Source organism: Suricata suricatta, chromosome 8, assembly GCF_006229205.1.
Source record: "Suricata suricatta isolate VVHF042 chromosome 8, meerkat_22Aug2017_6uvM2_HiC, whole genome shotgun sequence".
Lineage (NCBI taxonomy): Eukaryota > Metazoa > Chordata > Mammalia > Carnivora > Herpestidae > Suricata > Suricata suricatta.
In genome coordinates this window covers 34,543,450-34,562,653 of record NC_043707.1, presented here as the reverse complement: position 1 = coordinate 34,562,653, position 19,204 = coordinate 34,543,450, and the positions used below count along the sequence as shown (strand labels likewise).

At 53.5% G+C, this 19,204-nt stretch overlaps 1 protein-coding gene across 1 annotated transcript in view; it reads right to left on the bottom strand.

Annotated features, from left to right (window-relative positions):
* Nucleotides 1–19,204, bottom strand: part of TNRC18 (trinucleotide repeat containing 18) — an 80,792-nt gene that overhangs the window by 4,527 nt on the left and 57,061 nt on the right. Inside the window, exons 19-27 of the mRNA XM_029945755.1 lie at nt 11,799–12,229; nt 7,520–7,675; nt 6,869–7,010; nt 5,406–5,523; nt 4,874–4,949; nt 4,676–4,784; nt 2,258–2,374; nt 1,421–1,585; nt 120–970 (exon numbers count right to left, since the gene is read on the bottom strand). Coding sequence (XP_029801615.1) covers nt 120–970; nt 1,421–1,585; nt 2,258–2,374; nt 4,676–4,784; nt 4,874–4,949; nt 5,406–5,523; nt 6,869–7,010; nt 7,520–7,675; nt 11,799–12,229 — 2,165 coding nt within the window. The remainder of the gene's footprint in view (nt 1–119; nt 971–1,420; nt 1,586–2,257; nt 2,375–4,675; nt 4,785–4,873; nt 4,950–5,405; nt 5,524–6,868; nt 7,011–7,519; nt 7,676–11,798; nt 12,230–19,204) is intronic.

Genomic DNA, 19,204 nt, shown 5'->3' with positions numbered 1-19,204 from the left:
GTAGTGGAGGAGGAGGAGGACGACGACGAGGAGGACGAGGAGGACGAGGAGGACGAGGACGAGGAGGACGAGGAGGAGGAGGAGGACGAGGAGGAGGAGGAGGAAGACGAGGAGGAGGAGGAGGAGGAAGACGAGGAGGAGGAAGAGGAGGAGGAGGAAGATGAGGAGGAGGAGGAGGAGGAGGAGGAGGATGCCCTGGAGCTGGAGGCGCTACAGTTCCTGCCACCGCCGCCGCCCTGGCCCTCCTCCTCCCCCTCGGTCTCTGAGCTGCTACTGCTGCTGCCACTGTCGCTGCTGCTGCTGCCGCCGCTCTCCGACTCCTCGGCCCCGTCTTGCTCGGCCTGGGCCTTGTCCGGGCTCTTGGGGTCACCCGAGTCCTCGAACTCGAGCCCAGCCCTGGGCTCCTGGGCCAGGTCTCCGTCCCCGGACTTGGGCCGGGCGGCCTTGGGCTCGCTGCTGCCTGTGGCCGGTGCGTAGCTGCCCAGGCCCAGGAGGCCCTTGGGCTCCTGCCAGGCCCCAGCCCCTGGGTCCTCCCGCAGAAGCAGGGCCTCTTTGGCCTTCTTGCTTTTGGGCGACGTCACACCCTCATGGTCCAGCTTGACGAGCAGCTCGGCCTCCTCCCCGGGCCTCCGGGAGCCCTTGGCAGCTGCCTCTTCAGCAGCCCGGGCCTTCTTGGGCTTGGGGCGGGTGGCGGGCATGGCGATGGGCATGGTGACAAGAGGGGCAGGGGCCAGGACCGCAGCAGGGGCCGGCAGCTCCCCAAAGGGCTCAGGAGCCGGGCAGCTGGTGAAGGTGGATGGGGCCGGGCTGGCCTGTGGGGCTGCTGGGCGAGCCTTGGGGGCTTTGGCCCTCTTGTCCATGGGCTCTGGGGGGCTCTTCTTGGAGCTTGGGGTGCTGATGGGCTCTAGGGCCAGTGGGGTACTGGGTACCTCATCTGTTGGGCCCCCCTCCTCCAGGACGGCAGCTCTATCTACAAAAGAGAAGGAAAAAGCTGATGTGAGGTCAGGGCAGCAAGGGGCTTCCCAAGCCCGAAAGCCTTGTCCAAATGGTGGCCCTGCCTCTTCCTCCGCGGTGACCGGGTGCCAGGGCCTGGGGGCTGCCTGCTCTGGGCCTAGGACGAGCAGCTCTCACGTCACTGTCATCCCACGTGTGGTGACCCCCAAGTGGTCCTTAGCACCTGTCTCTGGATTCTGGAGTGAACACCTGTCTCTGGATTCTGGAGTGAACATGACTCCCTGAGCCTCGGTTTCCCAGTCTATGAAATGGCCAAAGTGGCCCTGCGGCTGAGTTCCCACAGGAGGGGGGTGGGGGGCGCGGCCCCTGCATGCAGACCCCATGCCATCCCGATGTGCAGCAAGTGCACACCTGTGCCCACACCTGCCCTTGTGCCTCACCAGAGGCAGAGTTGGGGCCAACGTACCACTCTTGGCTTTGGTGCTGGGTTTCCGCCCACGCCCTCGTGCTTTGGCACCGGGCTCCTCAGACCCTGGCGTGCTCCCATCTTTGTTGTCCCCGGTGTCTTTGCTGGTCTTCCGGCTGCGGCGCTTGGCACTTGGCACCAGGAGGGCTGGGGACGGCTCCGCACCTGCAGGGCAGGGCGCACAGTGGCTCAGGCCTGGGTCTCTGCTCTCCCAGCCACCAGAGCATCAACTATCACAGGGGACAGGGACTGAGACCCTGCGGCTGACCCTGTTTGACCTGCCTGGAGGGGCTGTGCAGCTGGAGAGGGGGACTCCGTCTGCAGGGACACGACTCAGGTCTCTGCATGCACAAAAAGCTCCGTGAGGGTCCCCTAATGGAGTCAGTGGGACTGAGCAAAGATTCACTTTTGTGGGTTTTATAATCCACTTGAAGGATGCTTAAAAGCACTGACCCCCAGGTCCACATCCTGGCTCTGGCTCTACTTAGAGGTGGGACCAGGAAGAGTCATTTCCCTCCTTGAACCTGAGCTCCATACTGGTCAGTCAAGGGGGGTGGGATTTCCAGACACACAGGACGCAGCTGGGGACTCCGTGCTCCTGTAGACAGGTGGAGCGTAGGACTGTCCGGAATGGTGACCGACCAGCCTTGACGTCCTGGGCCACTGGGGGCACAGACTCAGAGCCTGGGAGCCCCACCCCCAAGCCCACTGTGGGAGTCCCACCCGCGGCTCCTGATATTTCCACCCCACAGGTGACCGGAGCCCAGGGTTGGGCTTGCAGGGAGCCCGGTGTGGACGTGGGGGTCACCCCGTCAGGGCAGCAGGGCCGCCACTCACACTGGATCTTATAGTCGGGAGGCAGGAGGCGGATGTGGGAGAGGGGGATCCTCCCTGTGTCCCCGTCATCGAACTCCACTGTAATCAGGTCCCCGTCGTCCTCAAGGCCTAGCAAGCCTGTTGGCAGAGGGTCAGGGTCAGGGAGGCCAGGGGACCCCCACTCTCTGGTGGCCACAGGGCAAAAGGGTAGCAGAAACCAGCCAGTAAGCAGCTCTGGGCTTGGGGTGTACAGGGGGCGGTAAACAGTGGTGCAAAATGGGAGCCTTGGAGTCTCATGGCCCAGCACAAGCACCAGCAATGCTCCTTCCACTGAGCGTGCATGACTCGTCCCCAAGACCCTCCCCGCAGCAACAGGGAGCAAGAGCAATGGCAGGAAGCCTGCAGGCCCGAGGCTGACGGCAAGAGCATTTCCCAGATGACCCCCTGCATGGAGGAGGGCTTCCTCTGCTGTTGGGGGCCTAGAAGGGCACTGCTTTCACGACGGACCCTGCGAGGCTCATGCCTGAGAGGCTCCTAGTACCTCTCCAGGCAGGGTCAGGAGACCCCAACCCCGGACAGGCTGAGGGCTTATGCCTGGGGCACAGGGGAGTTAGGTGAGCGACCCACAGACCCCAAGGGCAGGATGTGGGCAGTCTGCCAGCCAGCAGAGGGGACCTGGGGTCCCCACAAAACATGCATGCTCACACACACGGCTTCCAATCTGCCAGAGAGGCCGGCCTCTGAACGACAGACAGACATGGCGTAGAGAGGTCGGGGCTGAAGAAAGAGCACAGAACCCCCAAGAGACGGGAAGGCAAGGTCAGGAGAAAAGGGAGCTACGGAAACCCGAATGTGGAAGAAGTCTTTCCTCTGAGAATTTTACAGAAAGAGAACACGTATACCAGTAAATGTAATAAGAAACAAAATAATATAAAAACGAGAAAGGAGACAAAAAGTGTTAAAAAAAAAATTCAGAGAATAAGAAAAAACTCTAAGAATTTCTTACATGACTGCAGGAATTTCAAAACTTCAACGGAATGGAAGGGCCAGAACGTCCAGTTTAGTTCAACCTCCCGGGAGGTTGAACACAAAGGTGAAGAAACAGACGATGATAGGAAACAAGATACAGGCGCTGCGGGCCAGCGCACGGTCCCAGGGGGCGGGGGGGGACAGGGAGCTGCTCTCGGACAGCCACGGGGCCAGCTCCCAGGAACAAAGAAAATTTACTTCACAAAGCCCTCTGCTCCCAAACACCCAGCACCACACACAGACACACCCATGCATAGACACAGAGATATAGACATACATGTACAGAGACACACAAACACACACACCCATGCATTGAGACAGAGATACACACAGAGACATGGACACACAGAGACATACAGAGACACACACACACATACAGATACACACATGCAGAGACACACACAAACCCACAGAGAATTCCAGATCTAGGAATAGTAAGAACATCCTATAAGTTTCCAGAGACAGGCCTCCTACAAAGACGTAGCTTAATCAGGACATCAAACTTAGACAACACCAGCAGCCAGATAAAAATGGAACAGTGACTTTGAAAATCATTTCCAACCTTGAATTTATCCCCAGCTCAACTATCTCTGAAGAACACGAAGAACATAAAGAGATCTCAAGCTTGCACACACTGGAGGGGTTTGCCTCCAGGAACCCTCTCCTAGAAAGCGACAGAGCCCCTATGGAAACAGGGGAACAGTACGAGGAAGAGAAAGACACAGATGGAACACAGGAACTGGAGAAATGGAATTCTGAGTGATAACGGGGGTAAGTCCCAAGAGTAACCCCATCACGGTCTGTCCGGCAGGAAGACTTCCTGCGCAGCACCCCCATTCCACCTCCCAGTGGATGTGGATGTTGGGCGGCGAGGGGCGCACTGCATTTGCCCTCTGGCCGTTTGTTTGGAGAACGGACACCCAAAGCCCATCTCCAGGAAATGTCAGTTCTGCCCTGCTGGAGGAGCTGTGGGTTCTGGGTGACCCCGCCATCTTCTGAGGCCCCCATTATTTATGTCCACTTTGATTCCCATCTCCTACTGGGCTAGCAACACCTGCCTTTACTGGGGAAATCACGGTCTCCTCTCCCGGGCCACAAGTGGAATTAGAGAGCCGACCTCACTTGCTGGTGGTGGGAATGAGCACCTGACCTGGGCTCAAACACAGGACCTCATAGCAGCCCCTGAAATCCACGTGACCCGAGCCAGTTCCAGCCACGCCACCCTATGTGTCCCCATGTGGGAAATGAGAGAAATTCCTGCAGATTTAAGATGGAGCAACACAGCCCCCAAGGAGCTGGGTGTGAAGCCAGCACGGCCGAGAGCAGACTGAGCGCCTGGGCCTGGCAGTGCCCAGAGGCCACACGAGGCAACGGGGCTGCCGGTGACGGTCCAGGGCAGGGATGCCTCACCTCGGACCACAGTGCCCGGGTAGAGGCAGCGGTACTGCTGGCTCCAGTAGGCTGCGATCCTGGTCCCCTGTGGCAAGAAGCGCGTGGAGGCCGGCCTCACGTCGTTGATCTGCGAGAGCAAAGGATTGAGTGCCAGGGGTGCCCGGGAACAGCCTCGCCCCCAGCCACCCAACGGCCCCGCCTCCCCTGCCCCCTCACCGCCTCCTGCAGCAGTTGCTCCAGACAGTAGATGTGGGGCCGGTTCCCGCGCTCGCCCTCCACCACCACCCGGTATCTGCAAGGCCACAGCAGGCGTGGCGTGAGGTGACAGTGACGGTGTACCTTTCCGGAGGGACCCTGCCCCTCCACCACTGACTCCAAGGGCCCCAGCTCCGCCTCTCAGAGCTCTCAGGCTGAACGGCAGAGACCGGGAATTTGCTTGCGTGCCCTATGAACCTGGGGCGAGGCTCCCCTCTGGGCCTCAGTTTCCCCATCTGTACAGCTAAGGATTTTAGATCCAAGAGAGACCAGCACAGATGGGGGCTGGCCACGCCCACTGGGGGACCCCCTCAGCAGGTGCTGCCCTCCTGGCCCCATTCGCTGGGTTCTAGGGAGAAGCAGCCACAGCACAAAGAAGCAAAGCAGCCTACCCGCAGAGGCCCAGCAAGGCCCCCCGCACCCTGACGCTGGGCTGTGGGAGGGCATGCGGGCTCCGAGGCCAGTGCTGCCCCCCACCCAGGGCCCCACTCACATGTCCGGCGAATGCACCGTCTGCACATGCCCCGCGTACAGTAGCTTGTCATCCATGGGGATGAGCACACGCAGGCCATCTTTCAGCTCATCCTTGTCGATGACGCAGGAGCGCGGGGCTGCAGGGGGACGCGCAGGGAGGCAGGGCTGGAGCCAGGGGGCAGCCAGGAGACCGTCCTTCCCAGTCCCATGCTGTGCCTCCCTGGCAGCAGGGACATGCGGTGGGGCCCCTGCGCAGCCCCTCCCCTCCTGGCCCAGGCCTCTGGAAAGATCCCAGGCGTGACAGCCTGCACGTGCCACCACCCCTCCTCTACCCCAAAGACCGCCACCCTTCGGGCCTGGAGACCAATACCCCCCCTTGTTGAAATTTCCAGGCGAGACTCTCTGCACTCCTCACGTGTCCTCAGCTCAAAGCTGCCTCTTCCTCAGCTTAGAAACTACCCTCTCCAGGACCCCCACACCAGACACTCCCCAGTTTTCCTTCTCCAGGTTGACCACACTGCTCGGACTCCATGGCTCACTCTTCCTGCCCAGCAAGACCTTGAACCCAGCCCCACCCTGTCACGACCCACACAGCTTGCTGGAGCGGACAGAGTGACTGGCCCACGTGTTCATCCCCTCCCGCACCCACACCCCTGCCACAGCCTCACTGTGGGTGGACACCCACCCTGGTCACTGAGTGCAGCCACGAGGTTTACTCTGGCCACGGCATGAGGGTGGGAGGGATCAAATACTGATTCTGAACCTAGACCTCCAGAGGCCCTGGCAGCTCCCACTTTCCCTTGTGAGTCTGACAGTACGGCCACAGGAAGAGCACACCCTGGCTCACCCACAGGTCCAGGGGGTGAGTGGCCCTGTAGCAGAGCTGGCCCTGCGTCTGTTGACCTCTAGCCATCCCGCTGTTGTAGGAACAAGCCCAGCTGCCCTGCAGACCACTGAGACATGAATGCCTACTGCCAGCCACACTGTGTAACTGTTACACAGCAACCGCTGACTGATACATTCCCAGTCAGAGGACAAAGTTCGCCAGCCCTCACAATGTGCTCAGACCCACTCCCATCTCCCTGTGCTGCCCCTGCCACCATTGCTCACTGGGGTCTCCACAAGGGCCTCCTACCTGGGCTCCTGTCCCCTTCGGGCCGCCCCCCCCCCCAAGACGCTGTATACAAAGCAGTCAGAAAGTACTTTTCAAAACCAATGCGACTATCCTGACCTTCCACTTCCAGCCACAGATAGCTTCTTGTTTTCATTAGGAGCCAACTCTGACCACTGCCCACAGATGGGGCCATCGGCCTCTGCCTCCTCCCCAACCCAGTTCACTAAACCAGAGCCACGTGGGCCTCAGTTTACCCAGATACCATGCCCCCACCCAAACTCAGGGCCCCTGCCCACCGCTTCCCCAGGAGGACCTCCCACACCCCCACACTCTGGGTCAGGGCCAGTGGGGGCATCGTGGGCACTTACCTGGAGTTAGTGGCCGCTCCACAGCCCCACCACGTGGCAGGTGCTCATCCTCGGAGAAGCTGGAGTCCTGGTTGGGCTCAAAGTCCTCCTCTGCAGCCATGCTCTCCATCAGCTTGCTCACGGCTCCCCCCTTGCCCCGGTTCTGGGGATAGAACATGGCAGACCAATGGCTCAGGGCACACCACGCAAGTCCCGCTGCCTAGGACCCTTCCTGGAAACCCAGAGGCTGGGCTAGGCTGCAGGGGAATGTGCCACATGAGCAGCTGGTCTCACCCCCCAGGCCAGAGCATGGGATGGGCACGCAACCCAAGTGGCCAGGGCCTGCGTGTGCTGAGACAGCACCTCCGGACACACACAGTGGGTCTGTGGGAAAACAGCCTGTTGCGGGGACACCTGGGTGGCTCAGTCGGTTGCACAGCTGAGAGCCTGGAGCCTGCTTCAGATTCTGCCTCCCTTGCTCTCTGCCCTTTCCCCATTCATTCTCTCATATTCTCTCTCTCTCTCTCCCCCCCCCTTCCTCCCCCCACTATCAAAAATAAATATTCAAAACAAAAAGCCTGCTGTGGGGCCAGGTGGGGGGGGTGGGCACACCCAGGATGCCCCATCTGGGAGGGACCTACCAACCCGCTCCTGGGGCACTGCGAGCCTCACCTCCTTCTTTACCTCCTTCCCTTTGGCCTTGGCCTTGCTCCTCTTGGCAGTGGCTGGGGAGCTGGTGTGGGGCGCCCGGGCCTCAGAGGGCAAGGCGGGAACACGGGGTGGGGGCAGCGCTGCCCCTCCTGAGCCGGCCTCCTTCCCCTTCTTCTTCTGGGGGAGGAAGCAACAGAGGTGGCATCAGAGGCCTCGCTCACCACCCTGGGAGAGGAACGAAACCCCTCCCCTTACCTCCCCTCCCCCAAGTATGCTTTTTTTCCTTCATCTTAATTGCTTCATTATTACTGTATGTTGCTTATTGTAAAAAAAAAAAAAAAAAAAACCACCAAAGTGCATATAGGTGCTACTTCCTCCCCAGCGTGTCCTGTCAAGTGCACAGTGCTAACTAGAATCACTAGTGGCTGTGTGATATATCCTTCCAGAAGTTTCCAAAAGCACATACAACCAAGTAAATACACAGGCTATGCAGATACATTTGTGCACAGACAGTATTTTTTTTTTAACACAAATGGGAATTTACCAAATGTCCTGCTTTGCAACTTTCCCTCTCAAGTATGTCTGATACGCAGAGCCCGCCTCCCTTTTTTTAACAGCTGCTCAATGTGAAGCTGGGGGAGGGGGTGCAATTCATCTAACCGCCCCCCAGTGACGGATGCATAGGCGTCTCCATCTTAACACTCTTCCAAATGATGCCACAAAAAAACCAAGACGGTGCAGGTTAGCCCCACTGGCACAGTCCTGGAAGAAGCACGCAAAACCAGTCCTCTGCAGCGTGTCACTTGGGGCGTGCCCGAGTCACTCTGCGATCAGCCACACCCACCGCAACTCCAGGCCCCGCCCCCAATGGTCCCTGGAAGGGGCGGGTTCCCTCCGTGTTCCTCCACATTCTGCCATGCCTACCCCCCCCCCCCCCCCCCCCCCCCCCCCCCCCCCCCCCCCCCCCCCCCCCCCCCCCCCCCCCCCCCCCCCCCCCCCCCCCCCCCCCCCCCCCCCCGTCTAAGCCTTGCTGCTCCCCGCCAACCCCACGTTGGGGGGGGAAGCCCCGCGTGTTACTGGGCGCTCAGCCACACCCACCCCAGCCCCAGGCCACGCCCCGCGGCGGGTGAAGGGACCAGCGCGGAAACTGGTCCAAGCGCATGGGTATGGCTGTGTTTATAGGAGCAAAACGCTGGCAACAACCTGGCTGCCCTGAGGCCTGTCAGGGAAACGCTGGTGCATCTATAGATCCAGTTACAAGCTTTTGCTACAGGATCTGGGAGTCCTGCTCCCGGAAGATGCGGCAGCCAGTGGCCGGGACAAAGAAGTGGGGAGAGTTGGTGCAAGAAGCAGGCTCAAGCATCCAAGGGGGGATGCGTGGGCAGCGGGGGGGGGGGGGGGGTAACTTTATGCTTTTTAAAAAGACACATTCCTAGAGCAAAACCAAGTCAAAAGACCAAAGGATGTGAGAATTAAGAAATGTAAAAAGCAAATACTGGGCAAATGTTACCGGGACCCACAGTGGAAGTCACAGCTTGCTATCAGACGAGTAACATTCACAGCAAACAGCATTATAAAGGACACAACAGTGTTACAGCGATAGAAAGTACTCAGTCTGGAGCCCCATTTGGGAGAGGGACATATATACGATTCTATTTTGTTTCCAATGCATCATGCCATAATCCTGTTCACATTTCTGAAAGCAGAAGGCATCCTAGGGGTCGAAGGAACGACCTTTCCCCACAGACCCCTGCTGAAAACGGACAGACAGCTCATCCCACAGCGCCCAGCTTCACAGCTGTGCACTTGGAGCTGGAAGGGGCCAGCAAGTTAAGTTCTGAGGGGACTTGTATTTACTTCCTTTCCCAAATCTCCCAAGGCAGTGTCACTGAGAACGGTTTCTTTCCCACTGACCAGAAAGCCCTTTTCTGGGAACCTTATTATTTTTTTAGTAAGAAAAAAACGCAACAAGCTCTGTACACACGACAGACACGGTCACTGCCATGGTCATTATGGCAGAAAACTACCATCCTCAACCCAATCACCACAAGGTTGATGGTGGGGGAGAATCAAAACGGGGGCGGGTGGCGGGAGGGGGTGAGCAGACGGAGGGATGTTATTCAGCCATTTAGAAATACTGATTTAAAAATAAAGTAAAATAAGGCTGATGGCAAATGGGAATGTCCAAGTCTACAAAAGCAGGCTACAAAACTGAATCTCAAACAACTATTAACTGTGGTTGTTCTGGGGTGATGTCACTGGTATCTGATTTCTTTTGTCTTTTACTCTGTCATCAGAAGGCCGGGATTGGCTGAGCCCCTCATGGTCCTCCCATCTTGGCAAAAGGCCCAGGGGGGCAGCATGGCCCAGGGTGGGTGTTCAAGGCTCAGCTGGTTAGCTGCTGTGTCCGTGGGCAGGTTACAAGGCACCCATGAAGGCCAGTTACCGTGCTCCACCTCGAAGGTGCTGTGAGCACTGTTTTGACACAGTAAGAGCCCCGTGGGATTTCCCAGATCACAGGAGCGTCTTTCAATCTAACGAGATGACTGTGGCTAAGTCCCTGCGTGGCCTTGGAATGGGGGCCACTCACCATAAACACCATACCAGGAGGAGAAGCCAGGAACCCTGAGCTCCACCGCCCCATCCTTCGGGGAGGGGAGAGGGTCTCGAGACTGAGTTAATAATTAATCCTGCCAACATGATGAAGCCTCCAAAAAACCCTAGATGACGGGGTTTGGGGAGCCTCCAGGCTGGTGACAGGTCGAGGTGGTGGGCGGGCAGCACACCGGGAGCAGGCCCGGGAGCACCACATCTGTCCATCCCCTGTCCCTTGCCCTGGACATCTCTTCCATCTGGCTGTTGCTGAACTCTATCGTTTCTAGTAAACAGTAAGTGAAGTGCCTCCTCGAGGTTCGGGAGTCCCCTTGGCAAATTACAGACCCTGAGAAGTGGGTCCTGGGAACCCCCAGTACACAGCTGGTGCGTCCCTCAGAGGCACGGGCGACAACTGGGACTGGCAGGCAGCGTGGGGGCGGGGCCCTGTGCCTGGGGGGTCTGCGCCAACCCCAGGGAGTCGTGAGTGGAGAAAAGTTTTTCTTCATCAGCAAATGAAGTGGAGGCAGTGAAGGAGGGAGGCCCTGCCTGGGCCCTGCCTTGGACCACTGGTGTGATCAGGAGCATTCCATACTATTCTGGTACCTTCCCTCCAAGGCCTGGAGACACCTGAGAGGGCCTCAGCGGTGGGCAAACAGGTGGGCACACATCACCATGTCTGACACTGGAAATCGGCCACCTCCTTACTAGCCCTGTTACTGGGAAATCACTGCCGAGTCTCCTCCCTTTTCGTGACTTCTACACAGACCATCACTGATACCTGAGAGACCCCCTCCATCAGGGACAGGGACAGGGAGGTCTGAATGCAACCAATCAAAGAAGGTGGCTTCCTAGCAGGCAGTGCAAGAAGGATGACAGATCTGACTGTCCTAGAGTTCTTAGAAAGCAAGTACTTTCGGGAGACCTACGTGGTTCAGTTGGGTAAGTATCCAACTAAGGCTCAGGTCAGGATCTCACCAATGGTGGGATTAAGCTCGGGATCAGGATCCACGCTGCCAGTGCACAGCCTGCTCTCTCTCCTCTCTCTGCCCCTCCCCAACTTGTGCATGCAATCTCTCTCAAAAATAAACATGGGTGCCAGGGTGCCTCAGTTGGTGGAGCGTCCAACTTCAGCTCAGGTCATGATCTTGTGGTTTGTGAGTTCAAGCCCTGCATTGTGCTCTGTGCTGACTCAGAACTGGCTTCAGATTCTGGGTCTCCTTCTCTCTCTGCCCCTCCCCTGATCCACCCCCTCCCTCTCTCTCAAAAATAAACACTTAAAAATTTAAGGGGTGCCTGCGTGCCTTAGTCGGTAGAGCAGCCAATTTCGGCTCCGTCATGATCTTGCAATTCATGCGTTCGAGCCCTGCATCAGGCTCACCTCAGCACATGGCCCACTTCAGATCCTCTGTCCCTCACTCTCTACCCCTACCCCACGTGTCACCTGTGCTCTCCCTGCAAATAAATATTTTTAAAAACAGAAAAAGAAACGAATGGAGGTGTGCGGTGTTTTGCTAGCCGCACGTCAGGGCTCCCTGCACCGCACTCACAGGTGGCGCTGCTCCTCAGATGGAAGGGGGAGCCCCTCTCCAGGACCCGGTCTGAATGCCCGCTGCCGGCGCGGCTCCAGGGGCGCGTGGCTGGGAGGAGTCAGGCCCAGCATTCGAGGCCCCTCCCCCTGCCCCCACGCCCCCACGGCGGCCCTTACCTTCCTGGGGTCCTTCCTGTCCTTGGCGCGGCTGGTGTCCTTCCGAGGGCTCAGTGGGCCGCCCCTGCTGCAGCGGCTGGGCTTGGTGGCTGCGGGGGCCACGCTGCTGGGCGCCGGGGCGGCGGCCGAGGCGTCGTGCAGGAAGATGCGCTCGCTGCGCCGCCTTGTCCACAGGTCGTCGTCGCTGGCCTCGGGCCCCGCCTCGAAGCCAGGCTCCTTGGCGCCTCGCAGCTTGCGGGCCTTGCGCCCTTTCTCTGCCGCCAGCTGGGCCTTGTCGGGGCTGGTGGGACCGGGGCCGCGGGCACTGGGTGCAGGCGTGGCCAGGGAGGGGCCTGCCTCCCCCAGTCCCTTCTTGGGCCGCAGCAGCCCGGCTGGCGACCGCTTCCGCACCTTGACCTCACTCTCCGAGTCAGTGTACTCGAACTCCGTGCCTGGATGCGACAAGGGCAGGGGCTGTGGACGGGGGTTCTTCCCACCCACCCAGACTCCCTGGCCACCAGCAGAAGGCCACAGTCCCACCCTTCCTGCAGGGGACCTCACTGTCTACGGGAGGCTTCTCATTCCCAGGAGAGGAACAGAGGCCCTGAGCAGGGAGACTCACCTGCCACACACCTATGAGTGGTAGGTCCTGCTGGCCCCCCCCCCCACTGTCTGAAGCCCCCCTTGGCTGCCCAGACTCCACTCTCTGAGAATGTGACGATTCCTGCCCAGGCCCACATGAGCTTTCCCACAGCCTCCTGCGTGCCCGCTGGGAACCCCAGAAGCCAGGGCAGGCTGGGGAGAACCTGATGGCCTGCAGGGGTGCAGGGCCCCAGGAAACAGGTGGAAAGCCCGTGTGAAATCCCCAAGCCAGGCGGGGCCTCTCCTCCACTTCCTGGTGCCTCTTCTTAAGAGCTGAGCGGTCCCGGGCACCCACTCCCCTTTTAGAGGGCCTCACCCAAGTCACAGTGCTGGGGGCCCAGCTGCATCTTGTCACTGAGGCTCCCCCTTCCCACAGACAAGAGGCCAGCCTTGATCCAAACCCCGAGTCCCTGGGCTCCCTGAACACACAAACTCCTCTCCAGTACCCTGCTGAGCTCCATCCCTTCAAACCTCCAGACCTTTAGCATCTGCTGGTCCCTCCACCCTGAGCCCCACCCTCCCCTGACCTCTATCTGAAATCCGCAGCCTCCTAGCTGAGAAAGCACCCTGAGCACTGGGGAGAATCCTCTGTCCACACCTCCAGCACCGCAGGCACACGCCCCACTGTAGGGGGCTCCTGTCCATGTCTGCCTATCCAGTCCCGCCCTGTGCCCCGGAAGCAGATCCCCAGTTTTACTACCCCAGGCCTGATGACCCCTGGGAAGCTGACAGCCTGCCCACAAGGGCTCCTCAGGGAGGCCTGGCCCCATCGCCCAGCAGATGTAGCCAGGCTGGGAGGGGGCACGCTCCGTGGGAAGGAGCCACTTGGCAAAGCTTAATGATCCCATTAATTAATCTTTTGTTAACAGACTTCCCACTGCACAAGGAGGCAGCTGGGGGCTTTCATGGCTGATTAGGGTGCAGGCCGTAAAACGCAGGCTGGGCTCCTGCTGCTGGGTTTGAGGGACAGAGGCCCCCCCCATGACAGCCCCTTGCAGAAACCCCTTGGGAAACCCAGAGGCAGTAAACACAGCAGGGGAGCCACGCAGGGAGCAGACAGAGCTGCGATGGGCAAGTGTGGAGTGAGGTGGGCTTGGGTGGGGGGGAAGACACCTTGGAGGCCGGCGGGCCGGCAGGAACAGTGCCCAGGACACAGGAAATGGGCTCAGTGAGCGTCCTGGAGTGGCAACAGGCACAAAGGCCAGAGAGAGGGGAGGACGTGCCGAGCCCCTGCTGCCACACAGGGTCGCAGCAGGGAGCAGAGTCCGTGTCTGCGATGCCCACCCAGTGTCCTGTGCTCCTGCCTCCTCCCCCAAGAAATAAGGTGATGAAGCAGGAACAACAAAAAGCACAAAGAATAGAAAACAGAAGAGTGAGACACAAAGAGATTCCAAGTCAAAGGATGGAAAAGATAAACTACCCAAATGGTAACCAAAAAAGGGCTGAAGAAGCATCAATCTAAGTATCTGACAAAATTGACCTTCCTTAAGACAAAAATTGTTACTGGAGACAAGGGACCGATTTTCATGATAAAATTCATTATGAAGCTGTAACAATTCATAAACGTACATGAACACAAGCCAGAAATATGTAAAAAAAGATTATACACCATGACCAAGGAGATTATTCCAGGAATACAAGGTTGGTTCAAAGTGTAAGAAAATTAATGTAGGGGCGCCTGGATGGCTCAGCCAGTTGAGTGTCCGACACTTGGTTATGGCTCATGTCATGATCTCACGGTTCACAGGTTCAAGCCCCACGGCCGCCTCTGTGCTGACAGTGCAGAACCTGCTTAGGATTCTGTCTCTCCCTCTTCCTGTCCCCTCCCCTGCTCACCCTCTCTCTCAAAAATAAGCATCTTTTAAAAATCAGCATAATATACCGTGTTAAAGGGCAAAACCACAGGAGTACCTAGATAGACACAGAAAAAGTAACTGGCAAAACCCAACACTTTTTCAGGATAAAACCACTCAAACTAGGAATAGAAGAAAATTCCTTCCACCTGATAAATACATCCATAAAAAAAAAGCCGCCACTAACATCACCTAATGGTGGACAAATGAGTGTTATCCCAAGATCAGACGACAACTTCTATTCAGCATTGTACAGAATATTCTAGCCAAGGCAATTAGGCTAGAAAAAGAAAGAAAATGTGTACCCATCTGAAAGAAAAAAATAGAACTCTATTTGCAGATGACATGATCTTGTATTATAGAAAACACTAAAGACTCTACTAAAAACCTATTAGAACAAATGAGTTCAGCAAGGTCACAGGATACAAAATCAATATACAAATACCACTTATATTTCTATATGCTAGCAGTGAACACTCCAAAAATGAAAAGAATCCCATTTACAATAACACCAAAAAATAAATACTTACAAATAAGTTTAACGAAAGGAGTCCAAGACTTGTATAGTGAAAATTACGAAACGTTGAGAAAAATGAAAGACACAATTAATTGGAAAGACATTCCATGTTCCTGGACTTAAAAACTTCCACAGTCAAGATGCCCCCAACATGATCTACAGATTTAACCCCATTCCTAATCAGAATCTCAGTTGGCTCTTTTGTAGGAATTCACAAGCTAATCCTAAAATGCCTATGGAATGCAAGGGACGCTGAGGCACCCCAGTCATCAGGACAGGATGGTACTGGTCTGAGAACACAGAGATCAATGGACTAGACCTGAAGGTCCAGAAATAATCCTTCATATTTAGGTTCAGTTGCTTTTTCACAAGAGCATCAAGAGTGTCCAATGGGGAAATCACAGACTTCTCAACACACAGGATGCTGGGCCACTGGATCTCCACGTGCAAAGGCCCTCCATCACTCCAGACACAAAAAATCGACCCAAAATGGATCACACACCTAAATGTAAGTCACAAGTCATAAACCTGTTCGGTGAAAAAAGGACGAAACCTCTATTACCTTGGGTTAGACAATACTTGTTTACATAAATGCCCCAAGTGCAAGTGACCTCTTTGGACTTCATCAAAATTGGACACCGTTATTTCAAACAACACTATCAAGAGAATGAATACACAACTTACAGAATGGGAGAAAATACTTGCAAACCACAGTCAGAGTTATAGCCAGAATGTACAAAGAACTTTTAACAACAAAATGACAAGCAACCCAATTAAGAAATACGAATTTAAGTAGGCACCTCTCCAAACACACAGACAGCCGCTATGCAATATGAAATGATGCTCACCATTATCAGGAGAAACGCAGCTCAAACCCACAGTGAGATACTACTGCACACCGGCTAGCATGGCTGGCATCAAAAGAAAAACAAAAACAAAAACACAAAACAGAAAAAAAGAAACAAACAAGCCCCATAATAACAAGCAGTGGGGAGGATGTGAAGAAACTGGGCTCTCACAGGCTGCTGGCTGGGAATATAAAATGGTGCAGCCACTTTGGAAAACGGTTTGGCAGTTCCTCAAAAGGGTAAACATTAAGTTACCAAATAACCCATAATTACCCTTAGATTTGTAGCCAGAACAGGAGCACCTGAGTGGCTCAGTCAGTTAAGCATCCAACTTTGGCTCAGGTCATGATTGCCCAGTTTGTGGGTTCAAGCCCCGCGTCAGACTCTGTCTGACAGCTTGGAGCCTGGCAACTGCTTCCAATTCTGGGTCTCCCTCTCTATCTGTCCCTCCCCCACTCTCTCAGTCTCTCACTTTCTCTCTCAAAAATAAATAAACATTAAAAAAAATGTAGCCAGAACTGAAAACACATCCACACAAAAACATGTACATAAATGTTCAGAGCTGCATGATTTAAGAGTGCTGCAAAATGGAAACAAAAACAGAACAGTAGATAAACAAAATGCGGTATACTCATATATGTACTATACAGACATAAAAAACATCTGAAGTCACATAAGAAGAAACAGACAATATGAATAGGTCTTTATCTACTAAAAACGTTGAATCAATAATTAATAACCCTCTAAAACAGAAAATGCCAAGTGCAGATGTGGTCACTGTTGAATTCAACCAAACATTTAAGGAAGAAATTATACCAGTTCTTTATAATCTCTTCCAGAGGACAGAAGCAGAAGGAATACTTCCTAACTCCTTCTATGAGGCCAGAATTACCCTAATACCAACAGACAAAGACACAAGAAAACTACACGTCAATATCTCCCCTAAACATAAATGCAAAATATCAACAAAATATTAGCAAATCAAATCCAACAATGTATGGGGAAAAATTATACACCACAATCAGGTGAGATTTATCCCAGGTTTTTAGGGCTATTCAACATTCAGAAATTAAAAATCAATTAATGTAGTCCATCACATCAACAGGCTAAAGAAAAATCTCATGATCATATTAAAAGATGCAGGAAAAGCATGTGACAAAATTCAACACGCATTCATCCTAAAAACGCTCAGTAAACTAGGCATAGAGGAGAACTTTCTCAACTTGTTCAAAGATCCAAAAACCCCAGAGATACCATCATATTTACTGGTAAGAAACTAGAGGCTTTTCCACTAAGATCAGGAACAAAGCAAGGATGTCCCCTCTCTCACCACTCCTTTTCAAGATCGCAGAAGTCCTCGCTAATGCAATAAGAAAAAAAAAAAAAAGAGGTATATTGATTGGGAAAGAAAAAATAAAACTACCTTTGTTCACAGGTGCCATGAGTGGGTGTCTATATAGAAAATCTGAAAGAATAAACAAACAAAAAAACCCCTCCTGGAACTAATAAGCAATTATAGCAAGGCTGCATTTTACAACCTTCATATACAAAAGTCACTTTCCTACATACTAGCAATGAACACATGGAATTTGAAATGTAAAACACAATACTGTTTACATTAGCACTCCCCAAAATGAAATACCTAGATTAAATCTCACAAAGTATGTATAAGAGCTATGGGATGAAAACTACAAAACTCTGAGGACAGAAAGCTTCCCATGTTCACGGACGGGAAGACTTGATATTGTCAAGCTGCCAGTTCTTCTCATTCTGATCTACAGATTTGATACCACCCCACTCAAAACACCAGAAGTACACATCAACATACTAACGCCAAAGTGTATATGGAGAGGCAAGAGACCCAGAATGGCCAACTCAATATGGAAGAAGGACAAAGTGAGGAGGCTGACAGTACTTGACTGCAAGACTAATTATAAAGCCACAGTAATCAAGTGAAATACGGGGAAAAGAACAAACAAATCAATGGAACAAAAGAGAGCCCAAAAACAGACTCCCATAAATTTAGTCAGATGATCTTTGACAAAGGAGTCAAAGCAATACAATGGAGAAAGGAGATGTTCCTTAAACCAATGATATTGGAACCAACAGAGAATCCACACAAAAAAAAGTGAACCTAGACACAGATCTAACATCTTTACAAAAATTAACTCAAAACGGAGCACAGGCCTAAATGTAAAATACAAAACTCAAACATCCCTCCCTAAAAGATAATCTAGGAGAAACCCAGAAGTCCTTGGGTTTGGCAGTGAATTTTCAGATACGACACCAAAAGTAGAATCCATGAAAGCCAGACTTCTGTAAAAGTATACATGAAGATACCATAAAGAGAATGAAAAGACAAGCCAGAGACTAGGAGAAAATATCTGCAAAAGACACACAGGATCAAGGACTGCTCTCCAAAAGAGATCAAGAATCTTAAAATTCAACATTAAGAAAACAAATAACCTGATTTTTTTAAATGGGTCAAAAATTCTAATAGACATGTCACCAAAGCAGATGACAAATAAGCATACGAAAAGCTGTTCCACATCTGGTCATAAGGGAAATGCAAATGAAACTGAAAACAACCAGATTCCACGACACACCTATCAGAATGTCCAAAATCCACAACACTAACGCTAGATGCCGGCACGGATTGAAATCCTGGTCACTGCCGGTACGAATGCAAAACGGTACCGCTACTTTGTAAGACACTGTACCAACGTCTTACACAACTAAACATATGCCTACCATGATCCAGCGATCACACTCCTGGGGATTTGCCCAAAGGAGTTAAAAACTTATGTCTATGCACCAAAAACTACACACAGATGTTTACAGCCGCTTTAGTCAAAACTGCCAAAACTTGGATGCCACCAAGATGTCCCTGAAAAGGGGGATGAATAAACTGTGATCCATCCAATGGAATATCTGAATAATTTTAAAATTTATTAAAATTTTAGAAGCTAAAAAGCAACAAGCTATCAAGTCATGAGAAGTCATGGAGGCACTATATGTAGTATTCACTATGTGACATTCTAGAGAAGCCGAAACTATGGAGACATGAAGAGTGTCAGGGATGCCAGGGGTGCAAGGGGAGGAGAGATGAATACAGAGGAGTTTTAGGCAGTGAAACTACTCCGTATGACACTGTAATGGTGTCTTTACACCATTACACATTTGTTCCAACCCACAGAATGTACAACATCAGGAGTGAATCCTAACATAAACTATGAATTCTGGGTGACAGCGATGGTCAGTGTGGATTCATCAATGGTAACAAATGCGCCACTGTGGTGGGAAATGCCCATAATGGGGGAGGCTATGCGGGAGGGTGGGCGAGGGGGCAATGAGGAGGTATAGAGGAAATCTCTGCCTTCCTCTCATTTTGCTACGAACTTAAAACTGCTCTGGAAAAAAAAAAAAAGTAATATGTACTGCTATAGATAGATAGATAGATGAACCTTCAGACAATTACAACAAATGAAAGCAACCAGATACGAAAAGCTACATATGGTAGGATTTCATTTATATGAAACGTCCAGGATATAGAAATCCATAGAAGAC